General features: G+C 32.9%; 1 protein-coding gene across 1 annotated transcript in view; it reads right to left on the bottom strand.

Moving 5' to 3' along the window:
• PCDH17 (protocadherin 17) overlaps positions 1-21518 on the bottom strand; it is a 101751-nt gene that overhangs the window by 52630 nt on the left and 27603 nt on the right. Inside the window, exons 2-3 of the mRNA XM_019936410.3 lie at positions 12862-12920; positions 12556-12728 (exon numbers count right to left, since the gene is read on the bottom strand). Of these exons, the coding sequence (XP_019791969.1) occupies positions 12556-12728; positions 12862-12920 (232 nt within the window). The remainder of the gene's footprint in view (positions 1-12555; positions 12729-12861; positions 12921-21518) is intronic.

The raw sequence follows: 21518 nt of genomic DNA, 5'->3' as shown, positions 1-21518 counted from the left end.
CACTTAGGCATAGATAATCGCATTCAACTCTAATTTCAACCCTATTTTCAATTTAGAAATATTAGTATAACTTTTCTGTGAACTCTTCTTTTCACATTGGTATTGAAGACTGTAAATAAGGAAATGGAACTAGAATGAAGAGAGCACAGTCATGACATCAGGCAGACAACTGCTACACCGCAGAGGGCCTAGACTACGGGTAAGTTACATCAGTTCTTTATGCTCAGGTTTTTCACCTATTAAAGATAACAGCCATCTCCTCCGCTTGCCATGAGGACAAACTTGCTTAAAGGTGCTTGGTGCGGTACTTGACATAAGTAGCTATTCAATTTTTTTTTTCTTATTAATTGCCTGTAACTATTAGCTGTTCTTTTGTTATCTGATTGAATAAGTCCACACAGTTTGTTATATATTTATAATCTTTTAAGTGTTTCATTAGGATTCATATTTAAGGTAGGGTTTTCAGCTCTGCTGTAAATAAAAATGAAAGAGAAAAATCAACTTTGATCATACTTGACAAATACAAATAGATGGTACTTTGAACTGAGTAATCTTTCTTTTGAGTTACATTTATTGCTCAGAATGATTTCAATAAAAACTCTTGGGCTCAGCAATTAAATTACATTATAATATACAAAAATTAGGAAATATTAAACACACCACTGTCCTTTTGAAATTTGATGAATGATCCGTCTTGGCCATTGGGCTCCTTTGATTTCCAGCGCTCCTATGGTATATTATTAATTGACTCTTCTAAAACAAAATTCTGATCAGTTAACTGTACTCAAAATAAAGTTTTTAATGGCCTATATAATCAGATTCAAGCTTCTTAGTACAGAATTTAAGGTATTTCATAATCTGACCCTAATCCATTTATTTGGTCCAATTTCTCTCCATTATAACTCTACATGTCATACTCCAATAAAAATATCCATACTTATTTGTCAGTCCTGGATCATGCTATGACTTGTCAAATCTCTAGCATGATCTTGGATCATGCTATTATCCCAGCTTCAAATATTCAATTCATCTGTGTCCTGTAAGTCCTACTCTACTTTCAAGACCCTATTAAAGGCACATCTAATTCATGAAGTAATTCTTTATTCATTTCTCTAGCAGAATTTTATTTTTATTTATTACATATATTACAGTATTTAACAAATGGAACTATAGCTAGATGGATAGAGGAATGACAGTTTCAAAAACCAAACACCTTGAAGGCAGAGTCATATACATGGGTACTGAAATAATATGCATTGTATTAATTTATTCATATTTTAATGGTAATGAGAGTCACTCCTGAGCAAGAGTCACAATACACTCCATGAGTAAAAAAAAAAAAAAAAAATCACATATATTTACTTAAGATTCAAACTATTTTCTATTGTTTTCCAACAGTGTGGAGTAATACCTATGTACATCATGAAGTCATTCTGCATGTATTAAAATTTTCTGAAGTTTTCTTGCCATCCTTCTTTTAAATATCTTTAAAAATGTTAGCCTGGAGGGGAAAAAGTTCAGATGTCTATATAAAGGACATTATGTAATAAACGTAGTAATTAAAATTGGAAGGAAATGGCCCAGGACAAAAACAAAACAAAATTTCATCCCTCAGTATAAATATTCAAAACCTCAAAGAAAATAAAATCCAGGGCAGATGAATCAATCTCCATGAAACATGTATTTTGTTTCAAAAATATACCCTGTATCAGAGGTGGGAGTGCATTTGTTACCTGTCTGCAAATCCCAAAAGTACTACTCAAAATGTTCTTATGACATGATTAAACATTTAAATGTTCCAGGATGAAACATTTGAGTGATCTTCCCAAAGTAAATATTTATCACATTAAAATGATTACAGGGGTGATAGAATATTTTTGTCTATATTTGATTTAAGACATCCTCCACTGCAGATTTCTATTATGATTTAATAGGAAACTGGATTAAATCATTTCTCTTGTTGGTAGATTTTTTTTTTCATCATGTTACTACTGGGATCATCATTAGTATAACTAACTGTCAAGAATTTAAGGAAGGAAAAGCTCCAATATGCAAATTAAGTAAAAATTTTAAATTTCTTGTCCTTTTTTTTTTTTTTGTGATACGCGGGCCTCTCACTGTTGTGGCCTCTCTCGTTATGGAGCACAGGCTCCGGACGCGCAGGCTCAGCGGCTATGGTTCACGGGCCCAGCCACTCCGCGGCATGTGGGATCTTCCCGGACCGGGGCACAAACCCGTGTCCCCTGCATCGGCAGGCGGACTCTCAACCACTGCGCCACCAGGGAAGCCCTCTTGTCCATTTTGAAATCCAAAAAAATTTCAGGTCTGGAAGTTATTTTGCTATTCATTCGGTGGTAAAATTGACTTGAACTGACATAGGCTATCTATATTATTCATTTATTCAATTTAATGTGATTATTTAGACTTTTCTCTACAAAACTGATCATGTGTTTCATTGTGAGTACTGGTACAGTTCCCAGTGGGGATGTTACATAATACATGGTGTATGCAATACATCATCTTTCTAAAATTTGAAATTTTTTTTAATTCTAGAAAACATCTATACTATAGGCCTACACATCAAAACATCAGCTTTAAAGACTCCTTGGGAGCTATAAAATTGAGAAGTACAAGAGGAGTTAATTTAAATATGTTAATGTATTTGGTTTGATACATTATATGTTCCTATTTCTTATTTTTTTAACAAATATAAATATGAAATAATAGCCGTATCTCTTTTTGACAGGTGTTCATCTTGCAATAGATTATCTTGGTAATTGTATGAGCTCCTCTGGCTTTTTGCAAATCTGAGTGTTATTTATAAAATACATGTTTTTTGTGAAATAATGAGATTGATGAAATTTGCTTTCCATTTTATAGAGAAGATCAGAACCTACAACTATTTTCCCTTTGCCTACACATCACTGTTTATCTTTTCAAATTTATTTCTCCTTTCTTTCCTTTACAGAAAAAGTTTATCTTCACTTTAAAGCTAGCATCCCCATTATACTGGAATAACATCTATCTCATCCAATCCTTCAATAATTCCTCTAGGTGGATCATTTACCTCAGTATATTGATACTCAGATACCTTGAATAATTAAAGCATTTTCCATCTGTAATACCACCTTCTTTAGCTACTTTTTCCCCCTTTCTTTCTCTTATTCATAAACAGAGTTTTAACATAAGAGGAAATAATTTGCACTGCAATTCACCAATGAAAATCACATTGCTGAACTTTCTTGGTGGTGCAGTGGTTAAGAATCCACCTGCCAGTGCAGGGGACACAGGTTCAAGCCCTGGTCCGGGAAGATCCCACATGCCACGGAGTAACTAAGCCCATGTGCCACAACTACTAAGCCTGTGCTCTACAGCCCACAAGCCACAACTACTGAAGTCCACACGCCTAGAGCCCGTGCTCCACAACAAGAGAAGTCAATGCAATGAGAAGCCCGCTCACCGCAACAAAGAGTAGCCCCTGATCACCACAACTAGAGAAAGCCCGCATACAGCAACGAAGACCCAATGCAATAAAAAATAAATAAATAGATTTATTTTAAAAAAATATATGATTCCAAGTAAATGTTCCTTTTTTTGAAGTAGTGAGCTCTGGAAGTCATACATTTAATGCCAGTGATGCCAGATCACATATTTGGGACTGTCGTCAGAACTAGTTTGTGAACCATAAAACAGAAGCAAGCTCAGTATCATTTTGTTTTAAATAAAAACAGAGTTGTCCAGATTGATTTAATGAATTGATTTAATTTGGCTCTCAATTATGTCGTCTGGAAATGAAATCTAAAAACTCTTGGCTTCAGTCAAATACTTCATCTAGTTGGTCTCCAGATTTTGGATTGTCACACAACATACTGATTATGTCTCATTCAGATTGAACAATTGTTGAACTTTTCTCCTTTCCAACTTCTTACTGTTGTGTTCTGAAGGATTCTGTCCTGGACTCTATTCTCTTTTCTCCCAATAATCCCTGTCATCAGTTTACTTTAAGTATGATCCCATATCAATGGCTTCTATGTTTATACCCCCCACCTCTCCTCCCATTACCAAACTGTAATTTTCAGTTGGCTCTTCTGTTACTCATCTAAACTCTTTTTACTTCCCAAATGTTTTCCCCATGATGACCTCACCCTGTTTTTACCATTTAGTAAATTGAACTCAGTTATCCAAATCACAATCCTAATGTCTATCACAGCAAGTTTTATACTACCTTACTGCTTTCTGAAAGTTTTCTCAAAGATCTGGTTAACTGAAGTTTTTGGTTTGTTTGTTTGTTTTCTTCCCCAGCATTCTTGAATGGTAAATTTCTTTATTAAATCGATTCCTATATAGAAATAAGCATTGGTCATTTAGAGAAAATGCTAAAAGTTTCAAATATTTATGTGTTAATTTAATGTATGTGGTATATATTACATAAAAGCTTACTTAAATGCATTAAATAATTCAAGTGCTATTACATTTACTTGGGCATCAAATGATTTTTTTCTAAGCAATTCATTAGAATCATAAAAGTAGTGGTGTGTACTAAAAGAAGTTTTTAATCTTTCACTTTGTTCCATTCTTACTACCTCTTCACCACTCTAGGCCTCATTTTGCCTTGCCATGTATTACTTGCCCAGCTTCCTAATTGTATTCCCATCCCCCAAGACATTGTCATAAAAATCATCCCTTTAAAATGAAAGTTTGAACTGCCACCTCCTGAACCTCCAAGGGCTGCCTCTCAGTGGTCCCATCATTGGGCTTCTACTTACCTCCCCAGTCTCTACCTGCCATTCCCACTCTTAACATCCCTACTCACATGCCTCTAACAGCAGCTTGCCATGCACTGCTTCCTTTCACCTATGTTTCTGAGAGTGCCCATCATCTTCCCTCTCCCAACTTCACTCTGCCAAGTAAGCCAAACATTTTTTGAAGAGTCAGCTCAGATGTGTTCTTCTCCAGGAATGTTCTTTGAGCCTCCAACTCTGGGCCGGGTTTCCATTCTCCTGACTCCATTAATACTCAGGACATATCTCTCTCTCACTGCACCAAACTCATGGTTTTTATGTCAAATTTATTTAATACAGTGTGAGCTTCTTGAGGACCCAGCCTGTGCTTTAGTGCATCTTTGTATCCCGAGCACAGTCATTTATTAGAAGAAAACTTAAGTGATTGGATAAACGAATGAATGACTGAAAATCTCTCTTGGCACCACCATTCCTCAGCACACTAAGAAAGTATCAAGTACCCACAGGTAGCACAGGTATAGGTACTGTGTCCAGATTGAAGAAATATTTACATCCTAGGGCTTAGTGACAAATAATCCAGTAGTGTCAGTATCTAACTTCTGGAATGATACATTTAATTGACCTTTTGGAGCTTTTATTCAATATATATTAAATATATGAATATGTGAAATACTTATTCAATATATATGAAAGAATCAAGAATGAAGTTCTGAAGCTTGGCAGTTGACATCTTCAAGTTAATAAGGAAAAGAAGTGTGACGACAAATCTGAAGTACCTGTTCAGAGGCTTTGAGGTCTCTATTAATGTGTCATAGAAATTACACAGAAGGATGGAAAGGGCTCTAGACAGAAAATTATAAACCTGGAACTAGTGCTACCTCTGTCACTAACTTGAAGACCCCATGGAAATCACTTAATCTGTTTTCTTATCTACACAATAGGGGAATTATACTTCAAGGATTCTTACCCTAATGTTTTGTAATACGTCTTTCAAAAGAATAGAGAACCTGCAATATTAAACATGCTATTAAAGTGAAATAACAGGAAATTGCTGGGAGAAGTTTTAGACCTAATAACATTATTTTCTTACAGTTCTTAATTAACAGATGAGCTGATAACTATTTTATATTTTTAGAATTTATGGACACACTCCTGTTTTCATAAAAAATGTATGTAATATTAGTATAGAATTTTATTTATAAAAATGAAAAGAAATTGTCATTATTTATATTATAAAAAACACAAAAAGTAAAATCCTCTGTTTTTTTTGGGAATATTTGAGAGAGTGTGTAATTCTAAGGCTGGGGAGGGTTCCCCTGTCCCAAGTATAAGGCAAAATGAATGTCAAAAGTTTGGGAAATACTGTTCCAACATTTCCTAATTGGAATCTTTCAGGAAAAGTCATTGCTGTGCTTACTCAAAGCAAGAGAATCTCAAAATCACAGTGAGTCTATAGTAAATCATGCAACACTTGTTAGAGAGGCTTTACGATGAGCAACAAATGTGAGGGTGATAAAATCTCTCTATTTTCATGATATCAGATGCTGGATTCTGGAAGCAGATGTTTGCACACGAGAAAAGAGATGTCATTGAAACTTTTAAAGTTAGGTGAACTGTGGGACGGCTGCAAAGCCTGGTAAGCAAAAACAAAGTGAAAGTGCTCACAGTTTGAGAAATATTTTGTCTAGTAAAATGTAAGGCCAGATGAATTGGGAATGCCCTAAAAGATAGCACAGGGAGGTGATAAAATTGATATTACCCTGCTCTTGGATAGATGCAGCCTAATAAAAACTTACAGGACTTGAAAATAATATGAATTCTTGACAAATAATACAATTTCTTAAATACCACGTATGCAAATCATAAAGCAGCAGTGTTTCTAAAAATTTGTAAATGATTCCTCTCTGGCATTAAATATTCAAAGTTCCTTCTCACCCCCAATATATGGCAGTAATTTCCCATTTCCTTCCTAAGATAAATTTCCTATTAGTAAGTTTATAGCAAAATTTATTTTAAAAATGATTTTCATAGATCGCCAGATGGCTGCTGAGAGGATGGACACAGTCACCTCCTTCATGTTCTTGCTTCTGCAGAAGTGGATTTGCTGTTGCCTGTTACGGGCAGGCCTGGGAAAAGACACTGCTTGATTGGAAGATTCAGACTGCAGTAACCATAATGCAGAAGAGAAAACAGAACAGAAGCTTGAGAATATAAAAGTACTATGCTAGTACTTTTCTATTCAGGGTCAGTTCTAGGGGAAATTGCAAGGTAGGTCAAGTTTGTGTTCAGCATCCCAGCCCTCTGTCTCAATAACCTCCTCCCAAATCCTGAATGTATGGCTCCACCCTCACTTCAGTGGACAAGGACCTCAACTTCCATTCTCCCATTTCCCTACTATTGCTTTCGTAAATATCTCCTTCATGTAAAGTATAGGTTGTACAAACATTAAACTGTTTCCTTTCCAGACATAATTAGAAATATGGTGAAATTGCAGTCATTATACAGTGAATTAAGGAGGAAAATTAGAAGAAGTGGGGCTCAGAGCCTTGCCAAACTCTGAAATCCTATAACAAATACTAAAGTCGTTCCAGCTAGCCTAATCCTGTTTTGAATATGGAGCCCACAAGCAAAATTCAAACACTGACTTAAAGAAAAAAGGAACGACAGCAAAAAACAATTCTTTAGCTTTATTTTTTGTAGTTTTCTAGAATGTCCTCTGGGAAGAGTGAAGGCACCCCTTAAGAACACAATTTACTTTTAAAACTGAATTCACTGGAGCAAACCTAGTTTATTTGTCGTTTCCATTATTCTCAATTTTCTATTGATTATGTTTTATTAGATTTTAATCAGGGATTCCATTGTGAAATGTCTTGAACCCAGAATGTAATTTAAGAAGTCAGATTTTTCTAGCAGTAGAGAGAACGGGGGAGGCACAAAATTGAAGAGAATAAAACAAATTATAAGGCAAGTAAATAAGATGAGAAATGAAAAAGAATTTGATTGGAGCAACTCCTGAGGCTCAGAAATGTCCTGGAATCCAGTCACCAGGGAAGGGACCAACATCTGGTCCCCACGGGGCATTACATCCTGTGCTGGTGATGCATCCACTGCAATCTCTAGCACAGGATGTGAGTACTCACGATGTACAATGCTACTCCACTAGCTTCAGAGTTCAATTCAAAGACTTGGTTTCAGTTAATTATAAAGATATCAGAAGACTGATTATCCTTGGAAAATTGAGAACAGTCACACAGCTATCAATAACAAGCTCAGAAAAATTGCCAGTCAGCATTTATAAAGACTGCACATTTATTATTTGGGAATCAACAGAGACTACTGAATTTTGGGGAAAGCTTATTAAGTCTTTTAAAAGAAAAACAAAACACTTATTGCTAACAATCAAAATACTCCACAAGGTTTCTGATGGATAGAAATAAAGAAGTCAAAGTATAAATAATATTTTGAGGTATAAAGAGTAATTTACCTACAAAAATTTTTGAAAGACTTTTGTTCTTTATAAAACTGTATGTGACTCTTCTTTACAGAAGTAACATTATGTATTTTTATTAGTTCTTGATATAAATTAGTTTTTGTCATTCCAAAATATAAAATCAGAAGAATAAGATGAAATGTATTTTGGTCAATTTTCTGTGTCATTTTTTGATAAATAATGACTTATTAAATAGAAATATATATATATATATATATATATATATATATATATATATATATATATATGCCTTTCTAAGGAATTTGCTACTATGGCACCATACACATTCCAAAACATATGGATTGTTTTACCTATTATCTTCCTCTCTCCCTCTCTCTCTCTCTCTCTCTCCCCACTAACCTACCTACCTACATTTAATATTTGATGGGGAATGTATGGGGAAAAATCTAATTGACAAACAGAGAGGCAGAGCACAAAACTGAACTCAAATAGAAAAAGAAAATACTAAGCACATTTTTTGAGATTTTTTTTAATCACACTAAGAGAAGCTAAAACAACTTCTTTCTATTATAGGTTTTATTAACATAAAATCCTTAAAGCTATCTTCAGCTGTAGTGCAGTACATCACACCTTCATTTAACTACTGAATCCTTTAAAATATTTTTTCTAAAATAATGGGCAACACATACTAGTGCTGTATATTTGGGATGCTTAAACTGATGATAGCAAAAATACACAAATATCAGGAACAGAACAAATGGAAAAAATCTAACAGCACAAAAGAGAAGAAAAACAGTAAAAATTGAGCTAATAAAATAAAATCTCAAATGGACTAAGTTATTTGCAAAGGAAAATCATTATTAGCATAGAAATTTCCATTGAAAATATGAAGACTATTTTTTAAATTTACTTTAATTTCTAACTTAAAGAAATATTTTAATTTAAAATAGAATATTATTTTTCTTAATAGAGATAATTTAAACAGGGAAAGAAGCCAATTAAACTAATAAAAATATAAAATATAATTATACTACTGATTTTTTAATTGAAAACTATTAAGGCACTACTATAAATTTTTAGGACAAGCAAAAGACTGATAAACAGGTTTCTTTTTGTTTAGCTTTTGTTTTAAAGGAAATTTATTTATGTTTTTTAGGGTATTTTAAAAGGCATTAAAAATTAGGGTTAACATATGAAACTTGGACATGAGATAATTGTTTGAATATGGCTGTCATCTTCTTTCATCTGTAAAGAAAATTATTCTTTGTAGGTGTGCATTAAATTAATTTGGCATTGGCTCTCATGATGCTTTTCAAATAAATTAATAGAGGACATTGACCAAGAAAATGGCTGATTGCTTCTTCAAACATTTTAATTTTTTTTTTCTGAGTAAACAATTCATTATGTGAATAGTATAAAGTATTGGTTAAGAGGGCAGACCCTGAAGGCATGCTATTTTATTTCTAATGCTGACTTCACTACTTATAGCACAGAACATTGAGAAAATTTCTTAAAAACTATTAAATGTGAGAGTAACAGTAGTCACCTATCTATAAGTGCAATGAAAACTAAATAGGATATTATGTTTTAACCACTGAATAATTCAATGAATATAACCTATTTTGATGTTTTCCCTCAAGGTTCGCATACATGAACTTAAGTTTTAACTTATCCTTCAATGTTTATTTGATATCTAGTCATAGCAATGAATCAGAAAATATATTTGAGCTAATTCTCCCATTTGGGGATAAAGTTGTACAGAAAAGACACAAATTCCGGGCATACCTGGACCTAAGATAAAATTCCAACCTGCTTGGCAGGTTAATAAATTTCCCATAAGCTCAGTTTTCTTACATGTAAGATAAAAAATGATAACTATCTTAGAGTTTGCAGGTTAAATATGTTAATGTTGAAATGAAGTTGGCACAGTTTATGGTAAGTAGGAAAAACTCAATAAATACTAGTCTCCTCCTCTGAATCTGGATAGGTAGATAGATAGATGTATGCATAAAATACATAGAAGAAAGAGAAAGAGAGAGAGAGAGGGAAGGAGGGAGACAAAAAGATTATCTAGATGATGGAGAGAGAAAGACAGATTGGAGGTAGACAGAGAGATAGATAGGGAGATAGATGGCAGATAAAGGTAGATGAGAGAGGAGATATGAGAGAGAGAGAGAGCCAAACAGAGAAAGGTCTCCCATCTCAACTAGTTACATACAGTTTCTTGAAGGCAGGCTTCAAGTCAAATTTATTTTTGATGTTCCCAAAAAATCTAACTTTCCTTACATATTGAAAACATTTGATAATATTTATTAAATAAATGAATTGATGAATCAAATCTGTCGATCAATCAATGAAATACTCCTTCAAAATCATGTGTTAAAGTAGAAGTCAGTCTCTCTCCTATAAATTCAGAGATTACTTTCTAAGTATGGCTTTCAGATTCATAACTTTCTCATGTTTGTTAATAAGGATATGTGGAAACTACTTGTTTTACAGGAGATATATCTATTGGCATTCTCACTCATAGACTAGCAATTATTTTATGTGTAATATTAATTAAAATATGTGTCAACCACATTTTCTTTTAAGAACAATAGCCACCTTTCTATGATATTACTTTTTGATATCAAAATAGGAAAAAACAGCTTTTCAGTATAAACTACATTTTCAGACATATATTTCATTTTTCTATAGGGGTCTTTTTTTCATTCCTATCAAATACATTGCTCAGTCAGTGGATGGAAAAGAATTAAAAAGTTAATAGTGAGCAGCAGGCTTTTTTAATTAACAAAGTTTCTCATGAAGATAGGACAAAATGCAAACTCTTTACTTACTCTATGCAGCTTTACAAATAGTGGCCAGTGAATTACCTGTAAATCACTTTATCACACACATAGATTAGTCTGTTAGGCTATGCATTCACATATCAAGATCCAATAACCCATTACTTAAAATGTGCCTAAAATATTCATATATTATAATATTGCATAGTCAAACCCATCAAGACCACTTAACTCACTTCAAGTAAACATTCAAGTGTGCAGGAACTGTGAATATTAGATAAGTATTCAAATAGCTTTTGTTTAAAATAATTTTTAAAACAATATTGCATTGTTATGTAAAAAGTTGCTAAGACATATCTGGCACTTATTACTTAGAAAAGAAGGCTTTTGCGAGGTTATCCTTAAAATAAAGCCAACGTAATTATATTTAGTGCAGAAACTTTTATATATATGTATATATATATATGAATTTATTTCTGTATTGAATGTATGTGTGTGAGTATTTGAACTCAAATTTCAACATGAATAGAGAAATTAAAAAGCATTCTATCTGCTGATGTATATGTGATAGGACTGACTGCACTAGAGGCAAAAATTTACTCTTTATGAATCACCAATCATTAAATGACTTAGAAGAATACATAAATATGTCCATATAGCTTAAATGTAGTCTCTCATAAAACTTAAATAAATATTAAACATATTTAAATACTATTAATATTTTGAAAATTAATATTAACTAATATAATATGCATTTGTAATTCTGAAATTCGATTTATACAACAGCTCTTTTCATTTCTTATAATTGGACATAACAAAAGCTTATTCACAACATCTAAGTCTCACACTTAAGACTAGCTTAATTCTCTTTGGGTGAATCATTAGTAAATATTCCATTGTGTTTGAAACAATAAAAATATCAAAATTAATTTAAAAAGGCATATCAAACTAATAAATTGAAGATAGACTTTTAGCAAAAAACATATGTATTTATGAAGAAGTATTTCTTTTTTAACTCTATCAGGGTAAACAAGTTCATGTTTATTTGCTATCCAGGAAGACTTAGACATAAAAGGAGCCAGAAGTCTGGCTTAGCTGTTATTTGACTCTTGAAAAACTATCTTGAAGCTAAAATCCACACTAAAAATACATCAACACTGATAAGAGCTATACAATTCCAATCGAGTTTTCATTTCACCTAAAAGCGTTGAATTTATTCATCTTAATCTGTATATTAAAACGTGCATATCTAGCTAACATATGCTATATTTTCCTTTAATAAAATGCAAAATAGCAAAGGCTGGAAAATCTTCATAAAGATAAGTACAATCTAGTGACTTTGGGCAAGTTCTCATCTTAAGAAGATTACAGACCAAAATCCATGGCCTTCCTTTTTCTGTGGTTACTGAGGTATTGAATAATTGCTTTCTGTCTGGGGCAACCTCAGAACTTGCTGTTCCTTTTGCTATATCGTCAATGGTCCATTCCAAGGTGATAAACTACAACTCTAGTACTATGAGGTTTATAATTATTGCTTAAGCTTTACACTTTGTAAGCATTGGAAGACTTCACTCACCTTGTTCAAGTGGTTGGCTTTTAGTTGAAGTAGTTTTCATCTTGAGTGCCTCCCTAACAGACATGTCACAGCAGGAGCCTTTGTTAGTGTCTTGGTCACTGTCAGCCTGATCACTGTCCCCGTGCCCACTGTCTCTCAGGCTGGCTCTTTCTGGGTCCTTAAACGTGGAGCTACTGAAATACATATAAAGAAAAAGAAGAGAAAGTGTTGTCTCTACGAGTTTGAATCTGAAGTGTAATCTCTAGCAAAGCAATTTTGACATGAATGCAAATGGGGAAGCTGAGAAAGTTATTTAATAGGCCTTACCTTTGAACAAACTGCTGCCTGCTGCCCATGTAATTGGGCTCTGCGGGAAAATTGTCTGTCTGCGAAAGAGAAGGAAAAAAATACGTATAGTTGTACACTGGACAAATCTCCTGCAGAGCAACAAGACTTCCTAGTGGAAAAATGATTAATAATTCAAAAATTCCCTTAATCTTCAAATTTGTACATTTTAATTAAATTGGAAATTGCTGACATGTAATTATGTACTCAGAACAATTAAATGATTCCGGTCCACAAATTACCTGTTAAAGTAAACAATGAGCCTGTCATAACTGGCATTCTCTGTTAGTACCAGGATGGATAACACTGTCTGTGTTGTTTCATTACTTAGATATTAAGATTGAATATTTGTGGGAGGAGTGGAAAAATGACCTAATTTCTCCATATTAAAAGCATGAATTATTTAATAATACTCATTTTTAAGCATAATTACATCATCTGCTGGGATTCTTTGCCCTTCTTGATATAACATCATTTAAAGTCACCCACTCCTCAATTAAGGGATATAAAACCTTTCCTTCAAATTTTACCAGTAACAAATACAGGCATGGCACCTATGGTCGGACTCATCTCTATAGTGCATCCTTATCTGCATCCTTACTATGGAAATTGTACTCAATACAAGGGAAAGGGCTGTTACTTCCTGGTTATTAAAAACAAAGTAAAATAAAAGTAAGAATTAAAATGTTACTTAAAGCAGTGGGAGTAAAGACACTGAGAAACGAGGCTTGTTTTTGTGTTTGTTTTTGCTGCTTCCAAACTGACGTGGATGTCTGCCAAATAGAACTGAATTCTCCTTGTACCGTAGAACAGAGTCTTTTGCGAAAAAGAGAGTAGATCTTTCATAGGTTTCCCTATACTGTACATTCATACACGTTACTTCTTCTTGCAGCTGACTCAGCAACAAAGGTTCTCCTGTTTTCTGCCTCACTTCATGTCACACCATTGTGCTCTGAAGCAGCTATGGGTTCCTACAAGATCATCCAGCATGCAAGTATCAGTGACACAGGAGCGTACAATTCATGAAGCAGAGGGACCAAGGTAAGGTTTAATGTAGAGCAGTATGTATTTTTCCTTATAAATAAGGCTAATTTAAACTAACAGGACTCTTTTTTTTAATCCCATGTAATAATTTAAATTATTTGGCTTTTTAAACTATTATTGGAAAAAACATGTTAACAGTAATAGCTTAAACTACTATCTAAGTTTCACTGTCTTTTAGAAGTTGGGGGACAGGAAAAACCCTCACAAATTTCTTAATCTATAATCTTTTCTTGCTGTTGTTCAAATGACCTTTGTCAAAATAAATGCAAAGATGAAGGTAAACAAGGTAGATTAATTTCTCATTTCTAATCCACTTTAACTAGTAATTGGTAGCAGACATTTTTTATTAACATGTTTTTACTAATTTCCAGATTCTGTGAAGCACCTTAATTGTTTCCATAACAAACTATCTTTAAGGATAACCTTATGTTCTAGTAAAAGTAATAGTGGAAACCAACACCAAGAGCAAAAATGTTTGCAAAAGAGTTTTGCCAATTTTAAAAACTAAAATTACTTAGAAACTCTACATTTAAACTTAAAATCATCTAGCTCATTTTTTGAATTGGTCAAAAACATGCATCATTATTGCTGTCAGTTAAAAGCTAAGCCTGAGTATCTTAGAACACTTCAGAAAAACAGAATCCGGGGTATTAAGGAGCAAGTAAAATGTAAAGTGAAAGTGTAAACTCTAGTTAGAAAATATAAGGGCTATTATAAGTAATCTTGTGATTTTAATGGCTTTGATTAGGTGGGACCTCATAGGATGTGGATCCCTATTCAGTTAGACACAGGGAGACTGACTGGGAAAACTTTTCTTCCCTTGTTCTAATAGGGACAGTATCTAAAATTTTTTGCATAATATCAAAGTTCTGGGCAGTTCTTATAAAATAAGATACTTTAAGTTCCTATTGAGTGAAGAGCTGTTTTAAATTATATGTGAGTATGTGTGCACACGTGTCTATGAATGTTTCTATGTATGTATCAGCGTGTTTGATGAGCACTGGGTGATGGTAATGCTACCAAATATTGTTCTGATGAAAGAAGAAAAACAATAGGAAGTTAGAAAAGAAGAATTTTGGAAAGGAAAGAAAGGCAGGGAGAAAGGCAAGGGAAAAATAGAAAGAGAGGAGGAAGAGAAAAACAAAAGGATATACAAAGGAGGAGAAATGAGGGTGGAGGGTGGTAAAAACAGGCTAAAGAAAGTTGGTTTATTATTGTAGAATTTCACAAAGTACAATTTTAGAAGTCTGCAACTTAATCAGTAGCAGAGTATCAGGAGTTTATTAATAATGTCTGCCAGCATTCATTCATTAAAATAGGTAGGAATGTGAGAGGCTGTGTCTGTTTATAATTACCATAATGAAATAGTCATTTGGCCTTTAATAAACATATGACTAATTCACTATAAAAAACACACTAGTTTTAATATAGAAAATAACATTTTCATTATCCAGGCTCCAAGGATGTCTGAAAACTCATTTCAAATAATCTGAAATAAAATAACAGTATTTACATAGAAAAACAAACAGAAAATAGACAAAAAAGCTAAATGTATTACAGCATCATTTAATTTAGAAATATAAGGGCTTTCAGCTATTTTCCAACACTGTATTCTAAAAATCAAATTCTATCTTGTACGTTTATAATTCTTAACCATTAAGTCTAGAAAGAAAGTAAAATTTGAGGTCAGACACTTGTAGATTTTTAGGTCTCAGCAGAGTAATTAAAATATTCATATGAGTAATTAAAATATAACTTTTGAAACTTTTATCCTTTTCCATACAAGGATAAAATTAGAATGTTTTCCCTTCAAACACAACTTGAACACAGGAACTATTAACTTTTATTTTTAAAACATATCATTTGTTTATTATTTAAAAAAATGGATCCCTGGAATTGATGGCTAGTTACAAAAAAGTTCTAAAGCAGACACTTTGAAATAAACTGTAGGATATGATTATCTTTTTAATCTATTTCACTCAGAAATAAAAAGACAAATATTTTGCTGTTTTTTTTAAATGATCATTTGCTCATAATGATCACGTAAATATGAACTAACTTATAAAACTAAATGGCCCTCCTAATTTGATTTTTTTGTTATTTTTTGGATGAAGATAAAAATTTAGATATTCTTTCTTTTGTTCAGAAAACATAAACAAATAAACAAGTAATCAAGTAAACAAACACACAGTGGAAAAGTCTGTATGATATGAATGGTTTCTTTGATTATTTACCTTTATGCACTTCTCTTCTAGTACTCAGCAAATTGTAGTAAATTTATAAATGATACTTGAAATCATAATTTTTATCAGCAGTAGTCAATAATAAACTATTCCTAAGATGTGCCATCTTCTACTACTTGCTCATCTATTAGGACTCTAAAAAAAATCGTGATTTTAAAAATGAGTGTCTCTGAAAAAGACCAAAAGAAAGCACCTACTGAAGCTGAACCACATTGCCTGAAATTGGGAAAGCTTTATTTGTGGAAGTAGATTAATTTGACATGACCACTTACATGTATCTAGAGAAGTTGATCTGAAAATGGATAGCAAAAAGAGTCAAAATAGATATTTTTTACTCTTAGAATAGTAAAAATGGAACATTTAAAAATATATCCAGCATTTGACAAAACTCAATATCTATTAATGATAAAAATTCTCAGCAAATAGGAATAGAAGGACACTTCTTCAACTGCATAAAGAGCATCTATCAAAAAAGAGTATAACTAGCATCACACTTGAAAGACTGAAAGCTTTCACCACTTCTATTCACCACTGCACTGAAAGTCCTAATATGTTCAATAAGGCAAGAAAAACAAGTGAAGGACATACAAATTAGAAAAGGAGGAAAAAAATGTTTCACAATGCTATTGTATTCTCAGATAATAGTATTGTTCAAACAGAAAATAAGAAAGAATCAAGACAAACAAAAACAAACAAATAAAACTTCTCAGAATGAGTAAATAAGTTAAGCAATGTTGCCATGTCCAAGGTCACCACACAAATATCAATCATATTTCTATATACTAGCAATGAACTAGTTGGAAACTTAAATATCCAAAGCAATACATTTATAATATGTCCCTAAGAGTCAAATACATAAGCAAATAGATAATTTTTAAAAATAAGTACAGAATCTGTATACTGAACATTACAGAAACTGATGGAATAAATCAAAGAAGGCCTAAATAAATGGAGAGGTTTATCACGTTTATGGATTGAAAAATTCAACATGGTAAAGACATCAATGTTCCTCAAATAATCTATACATGTAACATAATTCCATTCATATTCACTGCATGATTTTCTATAGCTATAGACAAGAGGACTCTAGAACTTAAAACAGAAAGAACTGTAATAGCCAAAATAATTTTGAAAAAGAAGATTAAATTTGAAGGAATCACACTACCCTATTTAAAGTATTACTATGAAGCTACATAAATCGAGACAGTGTAGTATTGTCAATGGAAAAGACACATAGATCAATGGAACAGGAGAGACTGTTCAGAAGCTCACAGAAATCCGGCCAACTAATTTTTGACAAAGTTGCAGAAGGCAATTCAATAGAAATGAACCTTGGCAATTAAGCAAAAATGAACACTTTGTAAAAACAAACAAAACAAAAACATGAAAATTTGAAATTGACCATAGATCTAAATGAAAAACATAAACCTATAAAAGTTTATAAGAAAACCCTGCAGAAAATCTATGTGACCTAATGTTAGGCAGAGGTCTTAGACATGATACCAAAAGTATCATTCGTAGGGGAAAAAAAAAGCAAAATTAACCCAATAATTTGGTATTTACCTTAAATAAATGAAGACTATGATCACACAGAGATCTGTACATGAGTATTTCAAGAGCTCTCTTTGCCAAAACTGGAATCATCCCAGATATCTTTCAATAGGTGAACAGATAGACTGTGGTACATACACACAGTGAAAAACTATTTAACAATAAAATAATGAACTACTGAGGCAACAACTTGGATGAATCTCAGAAGCATTATGTTGAGTGAAAGGAGCCAGTCTCAAAAAAGTTGCACAGTGTATGATTCCATTTATAAGATTTCTCAAAAAAGCAAAAACTATTACAACAAAGAATAGATCAGTAGATGCCAGGAGTTAAGGTTGACTATAGAGATATAGCATGAGGAAGCTTTTTACGGTGATAGAACTGTCCTGGTTGTGGTATTAGTTTCATGAAGCTATATATGAAAAAATCACAAAAAACAAAAAACACAGAATTCTACATTCCAAAAAAGGTTCATTTTATTGGATGCTAATAAAAATTAATTCCAAACATACATATAAGGTGATCATATGCATCTCATATACACTGAGGATTTTTTCTGTCTCACAGAGGATTATAAAACTACAAATTCTTTCATTAGTCTCAATAAAGAGTATTTCTGAACTTTGTCTTTTAAAATTATACAGAGCCAACTTTCAAAACACTATTTAGAAATCCCATATTCATTTGGACAGACTACAAATGGATTTGAGATATAAACCTCTATTTAGCCACACTAACAAACCCAAGCAACACTCTATAAGACAGTCGTCTTAAATATGAATTATTTAGCTCAATTTTCATATTTTTTCAAAGATGTTTTCCTTGCGTGCAGTTCTCATTTACCCAGACATAAAATAGATACTTTAAATAAAGATTTCAGACTGCATTTATTGCAAAGAAGTAGCTTTTTCTTTCAATGCATGAAAAAATATGGCTATATCATGAAGAACTAGGAACCATCCTTAGAAATGGTGAGTTTTTTAATTTGGAGAATACCTCATGAAATTGATTCTACGTTTGTAAGTAAGTGAATAGAATATCCTTGTAAAGACTAAAGACATTGAATATGAAATTATTAGCATCTAAGATGCACCAAAGCATATACAGAATAGTCAAAATAATTTTACAACTTTGATGGTAAAATTAGGATAATACTATTTAAGTTGTGTGGTTTTATATGAGATAATATATGAAAATTCCTTAGTTATAAAATACCATTCCTATTATAACTTTTAAATTTTTTACTTTTTTATTTTTTTAATTTTTGTCTGCACCACACAGCTTGCAGGATCTTAGTTCCCCAACCAGGGATCAAACCCCAGGACCCCTGCAGTAGAAGCACAGAATCCTAACCACTGGACCACCAGGGAATTCCCACTTTTAAATTATTTTTTAATCTTATAAGCAGCACTGTAATGATCATGAAATAACAATAACTGGATGAAAGTCTGGTAAGTTGTAAAACAATACTTGAATTTCTAAAAAATGAGATAACTATGGGATGACAAAAACAAAGACCTCATCTTTTTGAATCTCAGTTTCTAAAGAATTTCTAAGAAAAGTATCAGAGTACTATTCTCCAAATGTATCCCTGCAAAAGGAACAGAGAAAAGTATTGTGAGCATTAGGAAACTGGATTCTATAGTTATTTTTCACCATCACAGATACTGTTTAAGTAAATGTTTCTAGAATTCAATCTGTGGTTAGTGCAATAACTGTGAAAAATACATGCACAATACCTCGGTTCTATTTAACAGAATTATTTTATATTTCCCATTATAGAGTCATGAGACAGTCAGGAAATTTCCTATGGAGAGAACAATTTTGACAAACCAAACATCTCTGGCATTTCCAGAATCATTGTTGTGTAAACACAGAAGACAGTAGTTTATAAACTGCTGGCATTCTTGATATTATTTTGCTTTTCTACATCTGTTTCTTTACCAAAGAGGAGACCTTTGGGACAGAGACTCAGCAGGTAAATTCATTCCACAAACATACATTTAGTTCAAACCATGCACAATATAAAAAATCTAGTATCCACCAACGTAAAATTCACAGTATCTGATATTCTATCAAGAATTACAAGGCATGAAGTAAACCAGGAAAACATAACCCATACCTAGGTTATAGCCCATCAATCAATAAAACCCATCAATCAATAAAAACAGACCCAGGCATGAAAAAGATGACAGAATTAACCAATAAGGACCTTAAAATCTATTAGAATTTTGAAAATATGATCAGGAATGTAAAAGCATGACCCTGAGAGTAAGTGCCTCAAATTTTGAGCCCCAGGAACCTCCCTTGCAGTATCCCAATCTTGGGTCTAAAGATGAGAAATAGATGGCCCAAAAGATGCAAAATGAAACTTCCAAAAGTGAAAACTATAATATTTGAAATTAAAAATACAATGAATAAGGGCTTCCCTGGTGGCACAGTGGTTGAGAGTCCGCCTGTCGATGCAGGGGACACGGGTTCGTGCCCCGGTCTGGGAAGATCCCACATGCTGCGGAGCGGCTGGGCCCGCGAGCCATGGTCGCTGAGCCTGCACGTCCCGAGCCTGTGCTCTGCAGTGGGAGAGGCCACAACAGTGAGAGGCCTACGTACCGAAAAAAAAAAATTACAATGAATAAGACTGACAACAGATTAGACAATGAGGGGCAAAAGATGTAGCATTTTGCACCAAGTTCTAGAAGCATCTGTCTTAACAATTATATATTTAATATTAAATTTCTACTTTATGTTTATCTGTATAAGCTTTATATATTTGAGTACACATCCTTTTTATAATTTTGTAATATATAAGAGAGCAGACAGATATGTCAAATACAAAAAGGCTCTCCCAGAGGTTGCAATACAAATACGAAGAAAGCTTTCATTCTAGAGGTATTGATCTAGAATTAGAATTATTGAAGAAAAATGAAAGTGTATATTTGACTCTTTGAATCATCATTAAGATAAAACTTCTCACAGACTAATTTTGGGTTGGATGTGTAGTCATGGTGTTGAATCACATCATTATAGCTTCAGTTATACTTAGATGATCAGTGTTTTCCTAATCCAGAGGAACAGGGGAGTGAAATTTTGAAAATTCCTTTGAATTAGGGAGAGAAGATTGATTGCATATATTGATGCCACTGGGTTGAAAACAAAACGAAACAAGTTGAACTTTTCCCTTAATTCAAAGGCACTGCTTTTCCCATTGATAACAGTATTCTCTTTGCAGCACTCTGAACACAAGGGAGTGTTAAGAGGTGAATAATTCACTTTAAGCTTTTTCATACCAACATTGCTTCTGATAGCTCTGCCTTCAACAGAATATATGGTGTGGTTCTTTCCACATTGCTGAAGTAGCCAACAGCACTTTAAGCCACCGCTTATAAAATTATCTGACAGCACCTATAGCTCTGAAATTTCTATAGTGCATGAGGTATGGCAATAACTGTATTTATCAGTGATTTTCAAAATAATACATTTTATACAAATATAGTGTGGTCCACACTTCTGTACTAAAGGTATAAGAAAAAAAGTGAGAAATTCTTACCACATTTAGCAAAAACTGACATTAAGTTAAAAATGGGAGGACAAGAACAGCCATATCCTGTTAAGTGAGAATTGCAAGTCTACTGCCCAATTAGGATGACTTAGATGCATTTTTAAAGTGATGTGGCTGTATCTGAAAACCTCTTGCAAATGTTAACCCTTTTATAAATGGCACTGATAAGTTCAGTAATAACTGGTGTGCCAGAATTTAATTATGTAATCTGTGAATCTTAAAGAAAATCATCTTTGACAAGA

Source organism: Tursiops truncatus, chromosome 18 (assembly GCF_011762595.2).
Source record: "Tursiops truncatus isolate mTurTru1 chromosome 18, mTurTru1.mat.Y, whole genome shotgun sequence".
Taxonomy (NCBI): domain Eukaryota; kingdom Metazoa; phylum Chordata; class Mammalia; order Artiodactyla; family Delphinidae; genus Tursiops; species Tursiops truncatus.
Note: the sequence above shows the minus strand (reverse complement) of the source record. Positions and strands in the feature narration are given on the sequence as shown.